At 40.7% G+C, this 24,825-nt stretch overlaps 1 protein-coding gene across 1 annotated transcript in view; it reads right to left on the bottom strand.

Moving 5' to 3' along the window:
• Positions 1-229: 229 nt before the first annotated feature.
• LOC129746691 (ankyrin repeat and KH domain-containing protein mask) overlaps positions 230-24,825 on the bottom strand; it is a 51,241-nt gene continuing 26,645 nt past the window's right edge. The window contains 48 exon segments of the mRNA XM_055740543.1: positions 230-2,845; positions 2,919-3,101; positions 3,167-4,471; positions 4,535-9,712; positions 9,782-10,069; positions 10,133-10,420; positions 10,492-10,628; positions 10,692-11,160; positions 11,162-11,449; positions 11,523-11,636; positions 11,638-11,888; positions 12,421-12,454; positions 12,456-12,523; positions 12,594-12,627; positions 12,629-12,670; positions 12,672-12,716; positions 12,719-12,868; positions 12,870-12,995; positions 12,998-13,168; positions 13,170-13,313; positions 13,316-13,354; positions 13,356-13,487; positions 13,489-13,512; positions 13,514-13,789; positions 13,791-13,826; positions 13,828-13,890; positions 13,892-13,951; positions 13,954-14,004; positions 14,006-14,047; positions 14,049-14,083; positions 14,158-14,230; positions 14,232-14,447; positions 14,450-14,587; positions 14,884-14,931; positions 14,934-14,981; positions 14,983-15,165; positions 15,167-15,187; positions 15,258-15,311; positions 15,313-15,339; positions 15,342-15,392; positions 15,395-15,441; positions 15,627-15,687; positions 15,689-15,699; positions 15,794-15,821; positions 15,824-15,990; positions 16,163-16,292; positions 16,294-16,305; positions 17,515-17,553. Of these exon segments, the coding sequence (XP_055596518.1) occupies positions 2,816-2,845; positions 2,919-3,101; positions 3,167-4,471; positions 4,535-9,712; positions 9,782-10,069; positions 10,133-10,420; positions 10,492-10,628; positions 10,692-11,160; positions 11,162-11,449; positions 11,523-11,636; positions 11,638-11,888; positions 12,421-12,454; positions 12,456-12,523; positions 12,594-12,627; positions 12,629-12,670; positions 12,672-12,716; positions 12,719-12,868; positions 12,870-12,995; positions 12,998-13,168; positions 13,170-13,313; positions 13,316-13,354; positions 13,356-13,487; positions 13,489-13,512; positions 13,514-13,789; positions 13,791-13,826; positions 13,828-13,890; positions 13,892-13,951; positions 13,954-14,004; positions 14,006-14,047; positions 14,049-14,083; positions 14,158-14,230; positions 14,232-14,447; positions 14,450-14,587; positions 14,884-14,931; positions 14,934-14,981; positions 14,983-15,165; positions 15,167-15,187; positions 15,258-15,311; positions 15,313-15,339; positions 15,342-15,392; positions 15,395-15,441; positions 15,627-15,687; positions 15,689-15,699; positions 15,794-15,821; positions 15,824-15,990; positions 16,163-16,292; positions 16,294-16,305; positions 17,515-17,553 (11,457 nt within the window). The 3' untranslated portion in view covers positions 230-2,815.

Genomic DNA, 24,825 nt, shown 5'->3' with positions numbered 1-24,825 from the left:
AAAAAAATTATCCATTTAAAAAAATTTGTATCATTTCTAAGAAAAACAGCAAAAAACCTAACTGCTATTAGTCTTATTTAACTTGTTCTTGTTTAATCGTCTTAGAGCAACCAAACCGCATCACAAAAAATACTAAAGGGTAGCTTATCGTCGACTTAATTTTCAAACCAAATCTCCATTTTCAAGACTTTCGGATTGTTCTAAATGGCAAATGAGAAGCACCGCACAATTTTCCTTCATTATTTATATTTCCATTTCATTTTATATGGTTATTTTCCAAATATAATATATAATTTATAGAATAATAATATATAATAATAATAATAATCATTAATTAGTTAATCAATAATCCATCAGTAATCATTAATCAGTAAATGTTTAATTTCTTTTGAATCATTTTCAATGTTTTTCATCATCGTCATCAAGTGTTTTTTATCATCATATATATTTTTTTGTTTCCTTTATCATATGCTAATGCAACTGTTATCATACTTTTTGTTTATTACTTTCTTGTTGTAATTCTAAAGATTTTACGCGATTCCTACACGTTTTTTCTTCAATTTTGTTTTCATCAATTGCTAACAACCGTTGGTCGTCAGATTTCAATCTGCTTTAGCTTGTTTTTCGTCATTTAGCGCGTGTTTGAGTTTCCTTTTTTCGGTTATATTATTCTTTCCAGCAGCAGCATGTTGTTCTTTTACTTTTTTTATTCGTATATGTTTTCTGTTATGTAAGTTTAGTAGTTTACTGCATATACGGTCTCTGAACAAACAACTTGCGTGTTTGCGCTTTGCTTTGCTACGCGAATTAATTATGCATCTTTAAGGTTTTCGTATCAATGAAATTCGTAGCAATTAATAATCAAGAATCGAATCGACACGCTTGTCTCGAACAGTTCGATAGCCGATTCTCTCACGGATAGCAAAAATCGTAGTGTGGCTGGAACATTTCGGCCCAATCAAATGCTGAAGTCACACTCATCCATTTTGTTCCTCCTCATCGAGAGAAAAATTGGCTATTAAGTGCAAGTGAAGTACTCCAATGGGATTCTTTTTATAACGAGGAAGCTGTAGCATGCTACACTACTTTTTTCAGCCACTTTATTTTATTCACATCCGCTCGCTCCGTTCTGCATGTCATTTTGACGGTTATTTTTTTTTTGAGTTGTGGATCTAATATTGTTTAATTTGCTGTTGCATAATGTCTAACAAACCATTCAAAAACCAGAATAATAAAAACGTAAGATTCCATTTTGAAGCGCGAGTTGTAAATTATTTTTTTTATCGCATTTTTTTTATTTCAATCACCGCTTTTGCATTTTTTCTTGACTGATTATATATGTTTTTGTTAATATTTTCCTAAGCCATTTTATTGTTCAATAAACTACCAACATGCTTGCGTTCATCTCTCGTAAGTTACCTACTAAGTTTCTTTTTCCAGCAATTCTGTTTAGCTTTTTTTTTATTTATTTCAATAGCAGATTAGGTTATTGATAGATAGTATTGTTTTTTTTTGTGGTTGTTTGTTATCCGTCACCTATCGACCTTTCGAAAAACAAAACTTACTCCGGATCAAACCAATCCCAACAATCTCTCCGTTAGCGAATAACACCCTCTGGCAGCAGAAATTTCAATAGTAGCAGTAATATTGTGTTGTGTGGTAGAACATTTTCTTCGCGTTTGATGTCACTGTGTCAAGCATTTGATAAAATTTACTACGGTAAAGAATTTCTCCATAAAAACGGTGTCTATGCTCATGTCTCTTTTTCAAATTCTTTTATTTGCAAATAACAAGTTCAGTGTTTTGAATGCATTTTTCTGTTTAATTGAGAAAATCCAAGTTGTGTAGGTGTTTTGACGAAAAAAAAGTCCAAACAAGCAAAAATACAGTTATTTTCGGTTATACATGATTTTGGTTGATTTGCGTGTTTTATTTCCTCAGAAGCGATTTTTGCTGGGTTTTCTTTTATTTTTGGGGATAAAATCGAGTAGATTTAAGTAGATTTCACTTTGCGTTAGCGTTTACTTTGTTTTGGCGATTCAGTTTAAAATACGTTTAGATTGCGATTTTCATGTATTCTTTCAAGTTTTATTTGTTTTTGAATCAGCGTGTTCATGAGATAGATTAGATCAAATTTCAGTAGTACGATATTCATGCTATCCTTAATTCAGCATGCATTTTCAACATTATGGAACTCATAATAATGAGAAAAGAAAAAGTATAGCGTAAACCGAATCAAGTAAATTATAAGAAATCTGTTTTAGTTTATTCTGTACCACGCTCAATGTTTATGCAAGAAAAAAAAACAAATATTTAGATATTTCAAACAGAAATTCTAAGTGTAGTTATATATAAAGCAGGGATATAAAACAAAGAAAATTCATTTCCTTCTTTTTATACAAAAAGGTGTAACACAAAATGCGCTTGGTGCACGCTTATATCCTGGAGTAAGAACTGGAAACTAACATTAAGGATGATACATTCGATATTTCTGCTCTATCAATCCGTTTGCCTTTTACGGTAACCACTTTTGTTCGAAAGATTTTACCAAACCTTCAGCAAAATTCCAGAGCTTTTTTTTAGTTTGTTCCAATTATAGTTAAAAGAAGGAAAAATGTTGTAGTTTCCCATATTTGTGTGTCCAATAAATATTCTCCACACAATGCCATGGACGAGATCCATGTATGTGCATTTTCTACAGGAGAGAGGGGGTTATTATGTCGGTTATTAGTGCATTGTAATAAAAGTTCTACCGAAACTCGACACGAAAACGAATAACAAAAGAATTAACTTTCATTATTTACGGCGTATTCCTTCAGTGACCACTCCACTTAGCCGGCCAACCCTGCAATGACGAATTAGGGAAAAAAAAGTTAAATAAATTTATCTCCCCTATTCTTGTTCTAGCCGTAACTTACATGCTTCTCGTGATCCCATGGTTGTTGCAACGATCCGTCTCCAATCATATCGTTGGGTCCACCACCAGGCATGAACTGGTATTGCAACGATTGCATGAAATTCATGTTAGGTTGATTGGGACCGCTGCCACCACCCCCACCATTGCTCCCGCCCAAGGTATTGTGATACTCCATCTGGAGTGGCTGAATGGTAAAAAAATTAGAACAAATTAGAATAAATTTCAATGTCTTTCGGAAAAATTAACTACCTGGAAATGATCCGTTAGATGCAGATCGTCCATGAAATGTCTCGGCGGTGGTCCCATCCATTGCTGAGGTCCACCTCCGCTACTTCCCATGGCGGCGGCTAGAGTTTTGTCCACCATCCAGTGTGGTGCTCCAGCTGCGGCCGCTGCAGCAGCGGCTGCGAGGGCATTTGGATCAGCGTCAATTCCACCACCGATTCCAGCACCACTAGATCCTCCATAGTACTTCCAGCTGGCCCGTTCCGAACCAATAGCCCGAGATATTTTGCGCCCATCGTCTTGTGGGCCAGGAGGACCGCCTACTACTAGGCCGGCAGCACCGTTGGTTGTCGGCTGGTTGCTATTGTTGTTGTTCGGAGAAATGGTTGGTGATCGTCCCAGCGTCATTGCAGCAATACCATTTTCAAGCAGACTGTCCCGAGGCAGATGGCTCAACTCTGAGAACCAATTAGCTCCGCCGCTATTGCCCCGTCCACTTCCTGGCGGTCCTGGAGGTCCAGGCGCTGGTCCATGACCATGCGACTGATTGCCTCGTGCTGGACCGAATGGTGGCATTTGAGGGCCTCCACCCGGTGGAAGATTCTGGTATTTGCTGATGGGGCCAGGAGGGGCGTTAGGGTGGAACATATTTCCAAACTGTTTGGATGATGACAGTTTACCACTTCCGGGAGCTGCAGATTGATGGTTCTGCGAAGGTGGAATGGCGGAAAATGCCGATGCCTTTGGATTTAATCGTGACAAGGGCGGCAATCCTCCAGCTCCAGCTGCTAGTCCCATGTGACTTTGATATGATGACTGCAGAGGATCGGCACCGAAGTTTAGCATGTGTTGATTTTGTGAAGACAACGGATCGAACATAGATTGTTGTGGAGGCCTCGAGTTGCCGACTAGCGGTGGTGGATGATCTCGTATATTGAACATATTCATTGGGCCAATTTGAGACGAATTGTTTAGAATCGGGCGCTGAACAGCGAGCCCACTTGGTAGGGCTTGGGACGATTGAGGTGGTTTTATTATGTTTTGCTCATTGGGTGATGAGTACGGTCCTGATTGGGATTGTTGTTGAAGTTGCTGTTGCTGCTGCTGCTGTTGTAGTTGGTTTGAACCATGTGATTGCTGTTGTTGTTGGTTGGACACGCCACTAGTAATGGCGCTACTAGTCGTAGGACCCGACAGCATATGCTGTTGATGTTGTTGTTGTTGAGATGTTGGTCCTCCTGGTGGTGTAGTTGCATTACTCGATGCTTTAGAACTTACTGGAGAAGATACAGCAGTTCCGCGATACCCAGGTGCTTTCGACGCGTCAACCTAGAAGATATTAAATGGTTTTATAAAGAAAATCTTTCAAGAAATGCATTAAAAGTACTCTACCTGTAGAGGAGGTTCATTCTCCATGAAAGACGAACCGGCACCGTGTGGATGACTGTAGATCAATTTTCCACCGGCATTATGTGTGCTGTCGCCAGAGCTACCAGCCGATCCTCCACCCAGAACGTTGGACCCAATAACTCCTACCCCATGGTGATGAGGCAAATGATTTGGACCCCCGCTGTGGTTGTGGTGATGTTGATGCTGTTGCTGTTGGTTGTGCTGAGCACCAACAACATTTGAACCGCCGCTGGAAACTCCGGCTCCAGTACTAGAGGTTCCCCACTGGCCACCACCAAAGGAATCATTAAACAAAGAATATTCATGCGCCTGCGCATTCGGATGCATGTTGTTGTTAATCTTGTGCAACTGAGCAATAGTTGAGCTTGAGACGTTGGATGCGGTGGATATTACTGCCGTTGGCAAACCACTTCCGATCGTTCCTGGATTGTTCAGTTTCATTATACTGGGATTGTTGTTGCTGTTGCTAGGAATGATCGTATCCCGTTGAGAAGAAGTAGACGTTGTAGAAGTGGTTTGAAGCAATGGAGAAGGAGTGATGTTTGCACGCGCCGGTGGTTGCCCAATCGGAGTAATGGACCTTCCTGAACCACTTCCCAATGCTGCTGTGGGCACTGAGACAGATGCTGCAGAGTCGACCATACTGGGTCCTGCTCCACTAACAGGAGACGAAGACATGAATGCTTTAGTGTTGCACATTGAATCGACCGTTGATGATGTGTGGGATTGTGTGGCTGATGTTGGTGCTGCTGATTGATTGTTATTAGCCATTGAAGAGGTCGTGGATCCAGGTGGAGGTAACGACATACTGGTTACTGGTGCACAACTAGTGGACGTGTTAGAATTGCCAAATGGTGCCGGCAGTCCTTTAGCTGGAGATTGCAGAATCGAAACCGGTGGCCTTATTGGAGCGGAAGCGCTAGCTGTTGCTGCTGACGAAGCGATGCTCGTAGAACCGGAAGTTGCTGTTTGGCTCACTAGATTATTTATCGAACCTGGCGATTGTTGTTGATTGGTAGGTTTTCGAACAACATTCGCAGCCGAAGTCTGACCAATGGTTCCAATCGGTGGTGCGCCTACTGTACTGTCAGCAACAAGTTTGGCGAAAGAACCTGAGGGTATGTAGTTGTTACCGTGAGGTTTGATGGCGTTCTTCAACTGTATCATATTGTTGTTAGAAGCTGAAGTAACATTTTTCGAAAGGGCGCTTGTCGGCACTTGAATAGCAGGTCGTTTACTGTCTTTGTTCAAGCCGCTTCCTGAAATTGAAGGAGCGTTGTTTGAAGATATAACCCTAGATGCGTGTGCACCACTAGTTCCAGCACTTGTAAATAGATTTTTCGCTACAGGTGGCCTTTGTAGTAGACCTCCGATCGTATTTGCTTTTCCTGTTGCAGCTGCAAGAACGGCCGAAGCTGAAATCGATTTGTTTTGATTAGATGCCACGAAAACGTTCTTTCCCTTCGATAATCCCGAAGTCATGGTTACATTCCCAAGTGAGGGAATCGTCGGGGCATTGAATCCTGGCAGAATTATGGTACTTCCAAGCGAAGAACTGGACATCGGAGGCACCGTAGGAACAGGAGGAGCGTTCTTTGTAGCATTGTTTTTCGGTAACATTTGTAAAATGTCTACATCTGGATCCTTGATTAATGTGGCAATAAGTAAGTGTGCCTGTTTTGTAGCCTCCAAAGAACCCTTGATTGTAATTGATCGATCACCTTGAACCTTGCCTTGTTTTTCCACCTCAATATGTGCCCCTGTAGCTGCACGGATGGCATTGATGTTACTTCCGGCACGTCCGATGACTCTTGAAATCGCGTGTACTGGAACCTGAACTTTTTTGCATTCAATTGGTGCGGCTTGATTCTGTTGGACCGAACTTTTTCGGACCACTTCCTTCCAACCTTCTTCGCGTTTGATCGCATTATTGCTGGATCCACCCTGAAGCAAGGCATTAGACAAATTGGTTTGAGCGGCATTTGTTTGTTTCGTCGGACTAGTTGATTTCTGATGCAGTTGCTGCTGTTGTTGCTGTTCTTCTGAGCTGTTGTGATAGCTAGTAGTTTTGTTGTTGTTGGGGTGTATTTTCTTCTGAATATTGTTGATACTACTATAATAAGTTGTCGATTCGCTAGTATCGTGATCATCTTTTTCCACTGGATGGCGGTTGGATCCAAAAACGATGATCGATTTACGATTACTCAACTGGGTCTGTTGCTGTTGCTGCTGCTGTTGTTGTTGACTGCTTGAATGGTGAGATTGCTGTTGCTGGTAATGATGCTGTTGTTGTTGAGGCAAATTCTCTTTCTTGGCAAGTTCGACCTTATGAACTTCTTTCGGAGCTACGTTTTCTTTTTCAACAGTTTTCTCGCGCTTACTATCGTGGTGATCGCGCTTGGTTTCATTTTGATTAGATTGTTGTGTTTGTTGTTTACGCTGAGGAACAACGAGAATTTTTTCCTTCTCTTGCTGTTTCTGATGTTGGTTTTTATCCTGAACCACAGAATTGTTTGATGCTACCATTGTCGTTGTAATATTTGTAGTAACAGGCGTAAAAGTAGTACTCTCCGGGCTTTTACTGTGTCGATTTTGCTGAGAGAACGGATGTGGTTGCTGCTGTTGTTGTTGTTGTTTTTGTTGCTGTTCTTGCTGAAGCAGTTGTTGTTGTTTGGCATTGGCAACTTTAGGAGTTATTGCCGAACGTGCTCGCGATTGCTGTTGCTGTTGTTGTTGCTGCAACTGTTGTTTGCGTTTTTTATTGTTCTTTTTCTGTTGTTCGATTGTTGATGCCTTGACATCAGAGCTCGAGCAGGAACCTTGACTGTTTGCATCGATTCCGGAATCACCTTCTTCTTTATCATTACTGTTATTGGTGCTGTTGCTCTGATGGCTATTGGCAGTGGGTAAATTTTGATGATGGTGTTCACGTGGTGTTGATTGCATTCGACTGTTGCCACTGGCTATCGAAGCGTTGGAGCGATTCGAAATGTTATGAATTGGAACATTTGGAATATCATCATCATCTCGATCACTGTCTGCATCATCGTCTTTATCGTCATCGCCTTCATCATCATCGTCACTGTTGACGATTGTTTTACTGCTGCCATCTCCTTCGACTAGCTTCCGTTGCTGTTCTCGTTTTTCGGCCTTTCGACGCTTCTTTCTCTCTCGACGTTTGGCAGCAGCTGCTTTGCGACTTTCTTCGCGACTACGTTCCAGATCCAGCTCCTTAAGCAATATTGATGCATTTATATTCGCCTTGGTTGCTTGTTGGTCTTTTGCCGCTCGAATCACTTTAACACAATCGTGACACTTTTCCAACAATTCCTTGTCGCTGATGGTATTGATGTAGCGAGTCATTTCTTGATCCGATGGGAACTGGGTGACGTGATTAACCATCCACTTGACTACTTTGGTGTGACCTTTACGGAAGGCGGCCATCAAACATGAAACTTTTCGATTGTCCTGAGAATCAATATCGGCCCCATCGTTGCATAGAACTTCGACAACAGTCAAATGACCACCATTCGCTGCTAGCCAAAGAGGTGAATTTCCTTTCTTATTTTTAACCTCTACCGCAGCGCCACGAGATAGAAGCAACTCCACAAATTTAAGGTGGCCTTTGTCCGCCGCTATAGTCAACGCTGTGTCACGTGATGATGGAACTGGTGCAGCATTTACATCGGCTCCCTTATCCAGAAGGACTCGACCAACCTCAATGTAACCACCAGAAGCAGCTTCCATTAATGGCGTTAATCCGGTTTTGGCTCTGTGCTCTACATTGGCCTTGCGGTCAAGCAATAGACTCACTACTTCGTGTCGACCTTGGAAACACGCCAAAGTAAGGGCTGTATTCCGATTAGTTTCTATCTGAGCGTTGATGTCGGAACCCATGTCTAAAAGAAGTTTCACGGCAGCTGTGTGGCCATTCATGGCGGCTAACATAAGAGGAGAAATTCCAAGTTTACTACCGGTCCGAGAATTTATTTCTGCACCGTGACTCAACAATAATTTGATAATATTCACATATCCACCACTAGCGGCTAAACTAAGTGGTGTGTAATCGGAAACATTGCGATGTTCTCGGTTAGCGTTCATATTGAGTAACAATTCTACTACTTCATATCGTCCACCTGAACAGGCAAGCGATAGTGGAGTGTCTTTAGTTCTTTCCGATTGTGCTTCCATCTCAGCACCATGACGTAGTAAAGTTTCGACGACCTTCTCGTGGCCAGCAGTAGCCGCCAAGATTAAGGGAGTGAAACCCTTCTTATCTTTGTGCTCGATATTTGCTCCCCGGCTTATAAGCAACTCAACCAGCTCTTCGTGCCCTCCGGCACATGCTAGCGTTAGGGCAGTATCGTGGTTGGAATCCGTTTCAGAATCCACATCAATTTGACGCTCCTGAACGACATTTGCTGTTGGGCCCGCAGCAGGATATTGCATTGGAGCTTGAACAGCAGGAGCCGCGTCAAACTGGTAGCCTGCGGTAGTAGCCGCTTGCTGACCGGCTGGTGCCTGTCGAATTCCAGCGATGCGATTTTTCTCTTTGCGTGACTTTTCGCTCTTTTTAGAGGATACTTTACCACCCGTAGAAGTAGCTGTATCCACCATGGTTTGTGGACTTTGTTGCCTTGGGATAAGCAACCCTCCAGTTTGTGGCTGTTGCGTTTGGGTAGCTACTTGAACCTGCGCATGCTGCGTACAATGTGCTGCCTGGGCTTGGGCATGCAATTGCTGTAGCTGCTGTGCCGATTGGGCTTGTTGTTGCTGAGCTAAAACAACCGAACTGGGATGGACAATGTTTGGTGACTGAAATTGTTGAGGCTGTTGCTGATGCTGTACAGCAGCGGCTGCCGCAGCAGCTGCCGCAGCTTGTTGTTGCAACTGGGCCTGTTGCAATGCAGCTGCTTGTTGTAATGTTACGTTACACTGACCGGCTAGCTGGTGCTGTTCAAGTTGTTCCTGTGTCAGTTGGAGCTGTTGTTGTTGCTGTTGAGCCGTCGGCAGTTGGAACAGCAAATGAACTTGAGAGGCTTTATCCGCATCAACGTTGAACACAAATTTAGGTTGTTGACCGTCGATGGTTGTTGCACCTGGGGCTCCTGCAGCACCCGGGTGATGTAGAACAGTAGCACCCGAAGCAGTTGTTGTGGCCTGCGTGTGATATGGGAAAAAATATTATTAACAATACTGACAACTAGGAAACTAATTATTGTCACATACCTGTAGCTGACTGAGCAACTGCAGTTGGTCTAGGGATATTTGTTGGCTGGAATCAAATGTCATAAGCTGTCCAGCAGTAGTTTGACCAACTGCAGTTGCTTGCCGAAATCCACACTGATCTCCGGAGCCATCTATCATGTTACTACCGTCATCTTCAATCGGCGATGACGTCCCGGATGTGTTCAGTTGACTTTGGTTACCAGCCCAACGAGTCTTGCAGAACGAATTCATCCCGATCAGATTCGCGTAGGCATCAATGTCCTGACAGCTAAGATTTGCTGCCATTTCCTGTTGAAAATAATGTATTGCATAATTATTGAACAATCTTGAGCAAACAACAACACAGCTTACCTGGAGTGCCACAGGAATATCAGTGCACCCGTTCAAAGCGTGAATGACCTCGTCGATACATTCAACCCACTCATAGTTGTAGATAGTTTCTCGTGAACCATCGGCTGTCACAACGGAACCGTCCTCGGGGTTGAAGGTCTCCAGTGACTCATCGAGTGTCGGATAGATTCCACCAACGCACTCAGACATGGTTTCATTCTCCGAGTCGTCGATGTTGAACATTTGCAAATGCTCATCACCATCCTCCACGTAGGAATGGTGACCTTCACCATCGCTTATTTTGATTTGCTGTTGATTAAACCATGGATAGTTTATTTGAAAAAAAGCTCTAACATTTATTTATTTATTGAAAATCTTACATTGCTACCAGCTTTGTGCTGAATAATGTTCGAAACATGTTGATGAACTTGTACGAACTCTGGTGTTGGTAACAGATCTGGGCGAAAATCATGCATTACCTCACAGAATATGCGAGATAGATCAGCTAGTTCGGCATCTGAAGTTAAAAGGAAATGTTTTGAATAAGGTTTATAAAAAATTTGCAAAAAGTTCAACTCACTGTTGACTATTCCTTTGCCGCTGGGTGGTGGTGAAGAAGGACCATCCGGATTGGAACAAGTCAACGGTGGAGTATCAGGTGGTGATTTAGGTGGATCAACCATGAATCGCTGGGCTATTTTTTGCAACATTTTCTGATTGCAGAGTGTCAACTGGTTCAGTTGATTTTCATGTTCCGAGCTAGTTCCACCACCTGTAGCCGCTACGGCAGCTCCGCTGGCTGCTGTTCCTGCACTGTTGTTACTGCTAGTGGTCGTAGTAGTACCACTGCTTCCACCACTAGAGCTTGAACTACTGCTGCTTCCACTACCACTACTACTACTGCTGCTACCACTTACGCCCGAGCTGCTTGCACCACTCTGGCTGCTAGCGGCACTACTAGTTGCTGTACTGGTGGCAAGTGGTCGAGGCGCCGTGCCAGAATTTGCTATCGCCAGTTCTGCCGTTTGCTGATCTAACTGACTAATCAGTGTTGTTTGTCGTTTGGATGACATTCGCTGGCAAAGATGTCACTGCAGCTGCGCTGGTAATAACGGACAGGTTGGACGTAGGAACCATATTGTTGCTTGAAGGTTTTGTTGGCGCGGCAAATCCGCTAGTGCGAGTAGTACTAGCTATGATCGGTTGATGTTGTTGCGTTACAACGGATGTTGAAGGCTGCTGCTTTCCAGCATTAGGTGTGGGAACTGGATTCAAACTCAAGTTGGACAGTGACTGCTGCAGAACTTGCACATTCTGCTCAGATGTTGGAATCACAGACTGGAAACAAACAAAAAAAGTTTAGAATTAATTAAAAATGTATGCAAATATTTCGAAAGATAAAACCCCATACCAAGTTGTTATAAATTGACACCATTTGATTCTGTTGTAGGACACTGTTCGCGTTTGGCCAAATCGGTTGTTGCTGTTGATGTGTGGCGGCGGCGGCGGCGGCGGCTGCAGCCGCTTGCAGCAGCAGATTTTCTATTATTTTTTCGCATCCTTCTTCGAGACTGGTTTTAACCTTTCGGTCGATCACTGATGGCAGTGCTTTGGGAAACTTCCGAAGGTCCGGTTAGATGGGTTGTTGGTACCGTACGCCACTTCCTGCTACCGTATTCGCCGCAGCTAATGGTCGACGTTAGATTCAACTGTTGCTGCTGTAGAGTCGTTGGCAATGACGTAGCAATCACTAGATTACTATCAGTTGCTTTGCCTCCTGGAATTAAAAAAAGCAATTCAATGTTAACTGAAATCCTAAGTTTTAATTCTGGTGTTTCGTTACGGAAGCGAAGTCGGAATATTTCCAAAGAAACTAATTTTGATAAAGAAAAACTAAAAAGGACAATAATTGAAAACAGGATGATTCTAGTAAATATATTGTTTGTTCTAGAACACTTGCCTGAGATGTAGGTAGCAATACCGGATGGGGTTTGCTGTTGCTGGATGCCAACGCCGCTCGACGGCATTGGTCCTAGCAACGAATTCCCGCTGGTGTGGTGGTGGTAAAATTTCATACCACTTGGTAGTGCCACAGATCAATCCTTTTATTTGGTTTTATTTATTGGTCATGATTAAATGTTAGCAAAGTGTTCGCGAAGAAGTTTGGAAGAAATAAAAGTGCGATATATTTGCGTCAATTGATTAATCTGTGTGTTCAAATAAATGATTTATATCAATCGTGTACGTAGAGATTGACGCAAAAAAATGTAAGAGAGCAAAAATAATATATCCAATAAAGATTTTCTTACCTTGAGCAGGTGTCGTAATATCGATATAGAGTGCAACCGTTGGCGGGTAACAGCGTTGGTGGTGGCCCATTCGAATCACAGATAAATTGGATGTTGGCTTTTTTGCGACATAGAATGAACAAAGTGTTTGAGTAAAATACAAAACGTAACTATTATTAGAAAATAGCAAATATGCACCTTTTGATACATCTCCTGCATCTGTTTTTGAATACTGCGCCTCATAATCGGACCGCATAACTACTCCTCGGGCGCTGCTGCTGACTTCCGTTACTATTATCCTCTCCGATAGGCTCGCCTACGAAACTTGCTGTGCTTCTGAGCTAGTCAAGTTAGTGTCGAAAGGAGATGATTGTTGCTGTTGGGCGACGGCAGCTGCAACTGCACCCGATGACGACGGTTGTTGTTTCTTCCTCAAAAGACTTCGTTGCGGTGTTAACGTTACGTACCGCGTGGTGAACAGTTCCGGTCGTATTTGCACTGGCACCATGAAGGATGATCTGTTGCTGTTGCTGCTGCTGCTGTTGTTGTTGTTGTTGTTGATGTGAAAGCAGCCGTTGTAGCCAGATTAGTAGACAGTTTGCTGCGAGAGGATGGTTTGTTTCTGCTGCAGATAGGACGTTGTCATTTTGCTATCGGGAACCCACGAGAGGCCGTGAGCTAATCCTTCCTTAAAGCTTTGCATTTGGATCAGTCGCATTTGGGCGAGAATTGAGGGATCAGTGGATGTATAGTTGCCACCATCGAGATAAAACATTCTGATTGGCGAGCATATCGTTATTATTGGCTAGTATTTGCTGTTGTTGTCCTTCAAGTGCGACTTCTTTTGAGGGATGTTGCTGGAACAGTTGCTTGTTAGTCACACGAATTGATTCGGGAACTTCATGTAAACCAGGTGTGGGGCAGCTAGAAGCTGTTGTTGCTGCTGCTGATTTTGGGGCTATGATCAACTGCTGCTGCTGCTGAGCAACTTGTTGTTGTTGTAGTTGCTGCTGTGCCTGAAGTTGAATTTGGCCATTGTTCAGAAGATTTTGCTGAGCTGCAGTGTTTGCACTTATCAACGAATGAGGCGAAATCTAGCAGGAGTTGCACAACCACCTATATGGCCACCCTTAGCAGCCTCTATCAACATAGTGCTGTTGTCTTTCAGTTTGTGAAATGGATCAGCTCCGTTTTTGAGGAGTAGTTCCACAATGTTCTGATGTCCGCCAGCACATGCCAAAGAAAGCGGCGTAGTGATCATTGTTAGTCGTGTGTGCCGATTGACATCCGCACCTTTTTCAATGAGGAACTTGACAATACACCAGTGACCTGCCCGACAAGCCTTCATCAACGGAGTTCGCCCACCTTCCGATTCGTGTTCCAGCTCTGCTCGCGTAGTACAAAAGAATGTCAGCAACTTCGGTATTAATGGCCATTTTCGCACGCATACGTCAAGGCAGTGTCTCCAGTTTGCGTTTGGGCATGCACATCGGGCTCGGTTTTCTAACAGAAAACGTACCAAATCTATGTGGCCTTCCTGTGCTGCCCTCCATCAGAGGGAGTAGATGCTCCCAATTCGATGTCGGCACCGTGTTTGATCAGATTAATCAGCGACTTCCACGAATCCTCCACAACACGCGAGGGTCAGGGGCAGTTTCTTGAGTTTCCTCGGTTTGGGCTATTAATATTTGCACCTGTTGAAGAGATGAGAGAAAAATTTTTGTGAAATAATCTGAGACTTAATCAAAAAGTACTCATCCGTTTACCCTTGTTGTAATAGTAATGCTACCATTTCTTCGTGTCCCTCCCTAGCAGCTTCCATCAAAGGTGTTGTAGCCTTCGTCGTTGACTTCTTCAATATTCGCTCCACGTTCAATGAGAAGCATGGCCAAATCGACATGACCACCGCATGCCGCCAGCGTAAGTGGGGATTCGAATGAATCAGTTGGCATGTTGACCTGCGCCCCGGAATCCAGCAACAGTCGTGCTACTTCCACGTGGCCATCCATCGATGCTTCCATCAGTGCTGTATGCATTTCATCAGTTTTTATGCTCTTTGATCAGCACCAGCCTCCAGGAGGTATCGAACCATGTCCAGATGACCCTTGTAGCAGGCCAAGGTCAGTGCGCTTTCTTTGAACTCGTTCGAATGCGTGTTTAATACCGGCTCTCCATGCTTCAGCAAAATCTGCATCGAAAGACGTATTTTTAGTAAAATGCAACTCTTTCAGAATATAAGCACGAATAACAGGTTTTTTCCATCAGATAAGATCAAATACAACTCATTGCCCGAATTGAAAAGATTTCCACGTATGTCCGTGACAAACAAGAACTGCAGAAGCTCACGAAGAGCATCGATGCTGAGCTGTTCGTCGAAGAAAACAGTAGGGAAATCAATCAACTCCAAAGCTCTGCTCTCGGTTCTAATCACTTGAAAAGCAGTTTCTTAGAAGTATCTACTAATACTGTTGAATTAAAACCCACCTTGGCCACACCAACATGTCCGGCCGAAGCTGCCTCCATAAGTGGAAGTGTGACGCGTTTTCGTTGTGATCTTCGACGTTGGCGTTATGCTTCAACAGTTACTCTCACCGCATCCTCGTGTCCCCCGGCGCAGGCATACATTAGCGGAGTATTGCCGGTTGACGATTGGGCATTAACTTCGGCACCATGATTCAGGAGCAGCTCGATTATGTCCACGTGACCAGCTGAGGCCGCTTCCATCAGAGGAGTGCAATCGTTCTTTTGCCCTCGATCTTCAACCTGGGGCGGACATAGCGAGCAATACCTGCAGGAAGAGAGATTGATTAAATGTTGTTTTCACCTCTAACAAACATTTGTCTAAACGGTTATAGTACCTGTGCCAGCTCGTAATATCCCGCGGAGCAGGCCAGCGATAGTAGCGAGTCCCCCGTCATCGGTGGCCTCATTCAGCGAAGTTGCCCTTCGCCCAGTAGCCGCCGGACAGTGTTGACGTCGTTATCCGTGCAGGCGGGCTTAGCAGCGAGCGCGAGAGCAAGCTGAAATTACGAAGAGCATTTTCTGCGTGTTAAAAAACAAAAAGCAAACAAGGTGGTTGTGTCAATGAAAACGGAAAATTTTGATATCTTTTACGTTTTGTTGGAAAAAGGTTGGGATTAACAATTGATGGGCATTTTCAACCAGGTGAGAACACAAAAGTTGGGACAAAAACATTTCATAGCACAAAGTAGTTGTCAATTGAACACTTACTTCTTATCTCTATGGACTTCCTCCGCCTTCACTCGATCGCATACGGGTAAGTGCCTGGGGCCGCTTCATCTAGATAGGAAAGGCACGATGTTAAATCACAAGGATGTTTAAAGTTTTTTTTTATTTCATTTAACTATTTTGATATAAAAAAAAATAAGCTTACCAGCAGCTTCCAGCAACGCCTCCAGTCGGGGCTTTTCTTATCGTGCGAAGAAACACCTCCAACGGCATTCGCACCACCAATACCTCCAGCACCGGTGCCAACGCTGTCTCCATCGTGATCAATATCGTCATCGTTCTCAAGGAGGAACCTCCCCGTCACAACGGTGCTATGAATTTCATCATCGTCTTCCTCGTCTTCTGTGAGCCGGAAAAAGTCAAAAGAAAAAGAAAAACGAAAATCGAATGAGCATCCTTGAGTGCTTCCAAACACAACTAGCAACAAAACTCTGCTCCTAGAAGTGCATTTCCATCACGGTTGGTACGTGTGATGTCGTAGATGTGTGGTGTGTTGTGCATCACATCCGCTTACCTTCGGAATCCTCATTATCGTCGCCGTCGTTGTCGCAACTGTCGGACTCTTCCTCGTCCATGTCGACGTCGTTCTCGCAACTGTCGGAGCATTCCGTTTCAGGAATTTCGATTGATTGCTGATCTAGGGAGGAATGAGTCGACCTAGAAAGACGGAAAAGTAGGAAAATTGCGAATTTAGTGATTTGGTTTGGTTTTTTTAATTAAGTTTATTATACAAATCTTACTGTTGGTAAGAATCACAAAACAAGCATATTCGCAACTGTGTAAAACAAGAGTGAAAGCCGTTTATTGTTTAAAAATTAGGTATGAGAATTTCGCATTAGAAAATAAATTGGAAAATTTAATGTTAATTTGGTGACTGTAACCTAACATTTCGCCCTCACATGATGTTTGATTACTAACTTAAAAAAAAATCAATGTTTGTTCCCATCAAAATCTAAATTGGGATAACAGAATACGCTCCCGCAAGATCCTCCTAGAGAACTGATAACGCCGCCTGATGGTGGAGGCATGTGACCAAACACCGTTGATAAACGAATGACCACTGAACCACTGAACACAAACTATGGTGGATTAAACTTAACTTTCAAAGTTCCAGATGACGGCAATGCTTGTCATACTCCTTCGTGGAGTCGATTCTAAATTTTTCGTAGTTTTGAAAATTCGGAACGAAAAAAACCCTCGAGTACTACACGGTTCACAAAACAAAACTATATAGAATAGATTAATGAAGGACATTTTCTACCAATGGAGATTTTTCTAACATTCAGAAAGCAGAGCATAGAATGAAGTTTTGGAAAATCTTTGCTTGATTTTGGTTTGCGGTGAAATAACGAAAGTTTTGAAACATGTTTTGAAAAATCCCTATCTCAATTCTCCGTAAATAGTACTCAGTAGTATAGTAATTTCTTTGAATGGAATTAATCCAGTCTCTGCACAAGTTCAAAGGCCAGAGATGCACTAGCACAAGATTAGAATTGTTAGTGTGTGTTGACAATTTGCATTAGTAAGCTGAAAACTTAGAAAGGGCAGTAAAAAACATAAAAAACTTAATCACATCTTGCGATGGAATTTTTCAATTCTGAGTAGGAATAACCGTATTCTTTTTTTTAAGGTTTATTGTAAAAATCATTCACTCAAAATTGATTGTAGAAACAGAAAAGTGGAAAAGGAACTAAAAATAATGAAAAACACAAACAAACAAACAAATGAAAATATGGATTATTTTTTATAAAAAAAAAAACAAACAAAAATATATGATGAGTATGAAACATTGTCGACAACACTAAGCAATTCAACACATGATTTTGGACAGGCATCATCATCCTCATCAGGTGCTTCCACACTTACCAACAAATCTGGCCTTAGACAGAGACAAGCCAGTAGAATCTAGAGAAATGAAGGAAAGAATTAGGGAACCAAAGAGAAAATAGAAACGGATGTTATAATATAAAACTATTCACTGAAAATAAAACCGATAAAAATATCAATTGGGAAAGGGATGTTTCTTTGTTTTTGGAAGAAAAAAATCTACTAGAAAAAAAATGAACGAGAAAGGTAAACTTTTTTTTCCTGGCGGCTGTGCAATCGCGCAGGTTCAGCAATTATGAAACAACAGTCGTGCGATGGCAGTGATCAACATCAACAATTGAACAGAATTACCTCTAATTGAAAAGAATAGAAGCCTATCAGCGGGTAGCTCAAATATAGACTGTTCCGATAATTATAAGTACACCACAGAATAACCGTTATTTCAAAAATCGTGTAGTGTTCAACCAAATTTTGGCTGCGTACTGTAGTTTACATCCCGAGCAAAGAAAACGGATTATGCACAAATGGGGCACTGTGAGTAGTCTTTCAATTAGAAAAATAGCTAAGGAAGAAAATGTGAGTGTCGAAGCAGTTCAAACCGCGTTGAGATAGAATGGATAACAGAGTACTTTCACAGATTTCCCGAGACTCGGTAGGAAACCTGGCCCTACAATAGACAAGAAAATCAAGGATAACTACAAACGGCATCAGTACGGGATGTGCCTAAGAAACTAGGTAGCGTTAAGCGTGCCAAAAAGGAGTATCAAACAGGCTGAATCCGTGAAACCGAGGGCTCGGAAACTCTACGACAATCTTCTGACCAAGAAATCGGGTTGTGCTATCATGGATGATGAAATCTACATTAAACTCGACTATAAAATTCTGCATGGACCACAAATTTATATCTCAACGATGGGAAAGTATGTTCCTGCATCATGAAAGACATTTACACAGAAAAATTTGGAAAGAAGGTTATGGTGTGGCAAGCCACATGTAAAATGTCTCGTCCATTCATAACCACAGATACAATGAGTGGCAGAATTTACGTCCAAGAATGGTTACTAAAATGGTGGCTACCTTTACTCAAACAGCATAACAATCCTACAATCTTTTAGCCTGATCTCGCTTCGTGCCACTACTCTAAGGATACATTTAAGTGGTATGAAATCAACAAGGTCACATGTTTACCCGAAGACATGAACCCACCAAACTATCCAGAGATTCGCTGCCGTTCCAAGCAAGATTGTCCCACGTGGAAAACGTACAAACGAGAAAAACGCGATTGAAATATCAGCTATATTTCCAATTTTTCTCTCAAACTAAAAATTCACCAATAGTTTTTTCTTAGCGAACAGTTCAAGTTAATCATTTTACAATGTTTTCTGCCAAAAAAAAAATACATTTCCCACAAAAAACAGCAAATTAGAGCCAAAAATGCTCCGTGTGACACTTTTGCGTAGAATCAGAACGCATGCCGATGCTAGTTCTACGAAAAACTGTCACATGGCTACAATTTTTCTATCATTTTAAAAGCTGGTATAGTTTTTTTTTCCCAAAACTCATGTTAAACCGTAATTTGAGAAATACGTTCCTCTTTGTTTATACTAATGTATAGTTGAGTATGGATCCTGTATGTAGTGCCTACCGAAAAGTGTTTTGTGAAAATTTCTCTGAATAAAACACTCAAGGCTTCTCGCTTCTTCTCCGCGAGTGTTCTATTTTAGTGTTTTTTTCAGTGAATAACATTAAATTCAACAGTTTAAACTCATCTTAAGAGAATTTTTTGATAAAATTTGCATTTTTCATAGAATTTTCTCTAGTGTGACATTCTTGCGTAGAACTATCAACATAGAGACCACCTTGATGAAATTTCGTATACAAAGTATACGTTGTGTTATTTTTTGTGTTATTTTTTGAAAGTTTACACTAAAAGAGACCGTTTCCAGCAAAAAAGTGAAAATGACCCAAAAGTCACATGGGACATTCTTGCTTGGAACGGCAGTTCGTCCAAAAGAAACTTTTTGGGGCATAAAGATAATCTGAAGAAATACACAAGCGGACAATATTACACTATTTTGCAATAAAATATTTTTATGAAAATCATTGTTTCTTTCATTTAAGAGAGAAAGTGTTTCATAATTTTCGAAACCGTCTATAATAAAGATCTTTTGTCTACTAGAAAAATTGGTTTTGAAGATCATTGATTTTGAAAAAAAAAAAAATAAAGTAGTTGATTTTACTATAAAAAGTATGATTGACCAACGCATGAAAGAATTTTTGTGTATACCAAACACAAAAAGAATTGCAACACCACTGGGCAACGCTTAAGTCGCGAATGCCACAAAAATGTTAAGCCTAGACAGTCTCAGTGTCTCCCGAAGAAAATGGGAAGCATTGAGACTGATTCCAGACCAACTGTCTTCTGATATGGACGATGTTTTTAAAACGACTATAATAGGAACAACAACAAATAACGCCACTGCAGGCAAAATTCGAAACTGTCGGCTACAGATTTTGATAGTTAATGCTAGAAATAAAGTTAGAGAAGAAGAAAGGGTACCTCGAGAAGACCTCGAACGAGAGCACAATTTTCTGCTACAGGTACACAAACCATGAGAGCCACAAACAACGAAGAAACAAATTAACCAATTTCAACAAACGCCGCTTCACCGTTTTGTATAGCCCAATCTACTATTAAACTATAGTTTGCCACCACAACTGTTCATTGCATTGTACATTTTTGTTGCTCTGCTCTAATGGTTCGGTAGAGAGCCATTCGAAGCTGAGGGCGAAATTGCACGCGCAAAAGAATCAACGAAAAGATCATGTGCGAAATCGACTCTAGGGTTACCAGAGAAAGGTTAACTCGTATACGAAACCTAACGCATTATCCACTCGTACTCGAGAAGTATTTATTTAAAAAATAAAATTTACCTAAAATTTTTAAATTGAAAAAAAAAATCTATATCTAATTTGAAGTTCAACTGAAAGTCAGTTCACATTTCAATTAATCACCCAGTCACCCTTTCTCGCGGTGTGGGACTGTGTTGTTTTGTTGAGATGACGATGCCATTTTGGAAGTTTATTCGAATGAATGATGATAATAATGATGGCCCGCGATGACGATGGTGGTTGGTGTGGTTGGATGTCTTAAGCTCGTCGCATCCCTTAGCTGATTGTTGTTCAGATGTTATGATACCATACCCTGCCATCCGTTCGCCGCCGAAAATTTTGCGATGAAGAGCGAACGAGGCAGCGAGCAAAAGTGCCAAAAGTACATTGAACTGTTGTGCTCGAGAGAAAAGATACAAAAAATGCGGTGTGCCATTTTTCTTCATAGCCAAACGCCCCATGAGGATTGATGGGCGACCAATTCATGTAACCTCATATGTTGTTTGTTTTACGTTTGTCACTCGTTGCCTGCCTGATCACCCAGTCATTTACCTAGTAATGTGATTCATGATTCCACTCAACAGAAACTTTCTGTAGATGGCATCAATCTGCATTACAATAACGAAAACTTGAATAACCTTTTCATAGTATTTTTCATATTTAATTTTGTATGCTTGTGTGAGCTTAGAAACCCTATCAAGATGTATCATTTGTAAAAGAGTTATAATAATTATAATTATATATTTTCTTATAAATCCCTACCCAATGTTGTCATTCGCTTAGTTCTTCTCTCGAACCAAGGGATGAACGTCAAAAACCACTGACAGGATCGCCAATGTGAAGTCCCAGTAGCAAACCCCTTTTCGTGTCCCAACTCTAGTCTAAACACAGCCGCACAGCTGACCTTTTGGATTGCTAGATTCTGGAGAGAGAGCTCAGTTGTGTTGGCGATGAATGGTTGTCACAATCAGAAATTTACATTTGTGGCCGAAATACAAAATCACCCAAATATTCTGAGGATTAAATATAAATTAGGATATAATTTTATCTTCTATGTTTGAGTGAGCAACAAGCCCATTTGCTATGATCTTGAGTAAACTCTATTGAAGTTACAATATTTTAGTTTCAGTCCATGCGAAGTTCAATTTCATTCATTGGATTTCCAAATTTTCATAATCTATAGAGGTTTTTGTACTTCGATTTAAAACGGCCACTTAGGTCAAAATGGTCTAAACAATCGATCACTATGAATAGTATCGCCACAACCATCTTTCAGCAAAAAATGGTTTTCCATTTTTGGATGGATACACTAGATATTAATACGATATTAATACGAGTATAAAAATTGTTTTAGTGTAAGAAAGCTATACATCTGTTTTAAGCAGTTAGTTTTAAATTCATTGGTACAATTTTCCTGTACGTTTGGATAACGTGCTGCTATTAAGACTACCCCCTTTTCTGATAATTTTCAGAGTTAGTTTTAAACAGACATATCACTAGATCAACTATAGAAACTCCTATTGACGTTCCTTCTACCTCAAAACAATAATTTTCGAGCAACTGGTCAGTGCATGTATGTAGTGACTGCGACTTGTCTTATGTCTGTCTGTCACAGAAAACTACGCTGCTACCTATCACGCACATTTCTGGGGGGCGGAAAACTGGAGTAAAATGAATCCCACATGACCATATTAAGTATACTCCTGCGAGAGGCCGCCTACAGAAGGATGAGTCACATTTGCGGGTATGTGCTGCTACTTTCCTTTTCCCTTTCTTCCAGTGATGGAACAGAACAACGAAACCAACACCCGCTGCCGTTCATCGGGTCAGAATTTTAGCATTCTCTCATTTGCGGGACTTTGTGCTCGAGAACTAATGAAAAAAATACACGAATAGCCGACCAGCCAGTGCAATAGCAGCAGACTTCAACTCGTCCACGTTACCTAGTACAGGATAATCATCCAACATGATGTGTCCATCCCTAGGGAAAAGTCAGTAGACTGTGCCAACACTAGTAAATTAACCTATACACCAATACTCCTACTATAATAGTTCCAGGTAACTTCTGAATTTGGCGACGTAATTAATGACCTGGTAGTTTTCAACCAAAAGCCACATTAAGACTGAAACAAGAGCGTTCAATAGCTGAATAAATGGTTTCCTGGAAAATTGAAAACCTTTTCCCTCTTGGAACGCATTCCGTCCTTTGAACGAATTTGGAAAAGTACTAACCGTGATGCGTTTGAAGTGACTACATATATACAATAAGCGAAATAAGAACAGTAAGTACCACTATGAGTTTTTTACTTACTTAAAACTAACTCATAGTTAAGTTTTGCTTGTAAAAATATGAATGATAAAATATGAAATATGAATGATAAAATATGAAATATGATGATAAATCATCAAAATGTTTTTCAACAGTTTGTTTTAAACTGTTCAACGGATAAATCAAGCATAAGGTTACTTTCTTTGGATGAAGCAATTGGCGTTGTGGATCAAAAATATGAAAAAAGGGTGTGAAATAAGAATAGTACCACTTATGTATTTCTACAAAAATCATCTTGAAATTAACTTTATAAAAGTTGTGCACTTTTACAAAGTGAATTTTCAGAAATCTAGCGTAACATTTCATAAGGGCGAAACAAGCAGTTAGCTCGAAACGAGAAAAACGCGTTTGAAATTTCGGAATACTTATTCAAATCCTATTTAAAAAATCGATCACTTTTTGTTCAACAAAGTCGAGAAATGTGCATTATATTCACTTATTGCACGATGGTTATCAAGAACTTTAACTTTTTTCACTAAATTTCAGAAATTTTCGAGTTTCACTCTTTTTTGTTTTCGATTCTTTGTAACGCCTGCAAGTTTCGCCCAATTGATCGGACGTTTTTGTTTTAGTTTTGAAGTTTCGTCCATTGGTCCTACACGCAAAAACGGTCAACTCAGTTACGCCTATTGGCCCTACACGAATAGAAAAATTAACCCCATTTTGAATAGGCGTAACTTCACGTTCCAACGAAAATGCATCAACAGGAAGTTTCGCCCAATTGAATTTTATTAATTTTTTGAAAGTTTTAAGTGATTTTTTTTGTAGAGAAATGAATCCAACTTAGATAAAATTTCAGGGACTAGATAAGTTTTAAGTGATTTTAAGTTGAAACCGCGTTCATTAGGTAAAGTGTAACCACGTGCATCCGGAATGACCGTTAAATCTATTTGTTTACATTTGGCAATTTCGCCCTTTTGAAATGTTGCGCTAGAAATATGAAATGCTTCTACAACTATTTGTATAGATAACTGCATTTTTAGGCGTTTTCTAGTATTCCAAAAGCGGTTTTTAAGAAATTTAAATTTTCCTCCAGCGCTAAGGAATTTGACATTTGAGTTATAATAATAATAATAATAGAATTGCATCAAGGTCGCTGAAAAGTAAATTTCTTAGACCGGTAATCTGAATAATGTTGTACATTCCTATGGAGAATGATGGACCAGATGGCTATTGGTGTTGTTGGTATAATTTGCAATTGAATCGGAAGTTGAGATGAGCAGAAATTTTGGCGGTAGTATATTCTGGTGCTGGTGAGTTATGGAAAACCCAGAATAGCTTCCTTCAGCATGATCACCAAAGTATTTAAATTCCAACCTGTTTTATCTGATTCAAAATGGGCCCATAACGATTGTTACATTATTTCAGTTTATGTTAATGAAGAAATTAAGCAGTTTGATAAAGAATTATAACTTAAATGTCAAAAACCTTAGCGCTGGAGGAAAATTTCTTAAAAACTTCTTTTGAAACCTTTGAAATACTAGAAAACGCCTAAAAAATAGTTATCTATTCAAAAAGTTCTTAGAAGCATTCCTTTTTTCTAAAAAATTTACTTTGTAAAAGTGCACAACTTTTATAAATAAATTTTAAGATGATTTTTGTAGAAAAACATAATAAGTGATACTATTATTATTTCGCACTCTTTTTTCATATTTTTGGCCCTCAACGCCAATAGCTTAATCAAAAAAAAGTAAGTTTATGATTTATTGCTGAACAGTTTAAAACAAACTGTAGAAGAAAATTTTGATGATTTTCTTTCATTCATATTATTACAAGCAAAACTCATAGTGGTACTATTCCTATTTCATCATATAAGTTGTTGAAGTGCTTTCAAATGAACTTTCAATCAACTTTTTGGTTTCATGTGGCACCAATTCCTATGCACCTTGGGTGATGCAAATGCAACTTTTTCCTTTTTAACGCGCCTGTTTTTCAAGTTCACCATTTGGAATTGAAAAAAGAAACGAAAAGTAGGGGAGATGAGGACATAATGGCCACCTTAAGGGAAATGCTTATTTAACCATAGAGAACAGCTGTAATATGTGAATTACATCATTGTTTCGTGTTCAGACACTCAAATAGCGTATTGCCTAATTGGATGAAACTTGAAAAAGTAGATAAAAACGTTT

The sequence above is a fragment of the Uranotaenia lowii genome, chromosome 1 (assembly GCF_029784155.1).
Source record: "Uranotaenia lowii strain MFRU-FL chromosome 1, ASM2978415v1, whole genome shotgun sequence".
Taxonomy (NCBI): Eukaryota; Metazoa; Arthropoda; class Insecta; order Diptera; family Culicidae; genus Uranotaenia; species Uranotaenia lowii.
This window is presented reverse-complemented; position numbering and strand designations above follow the sequence as displayed.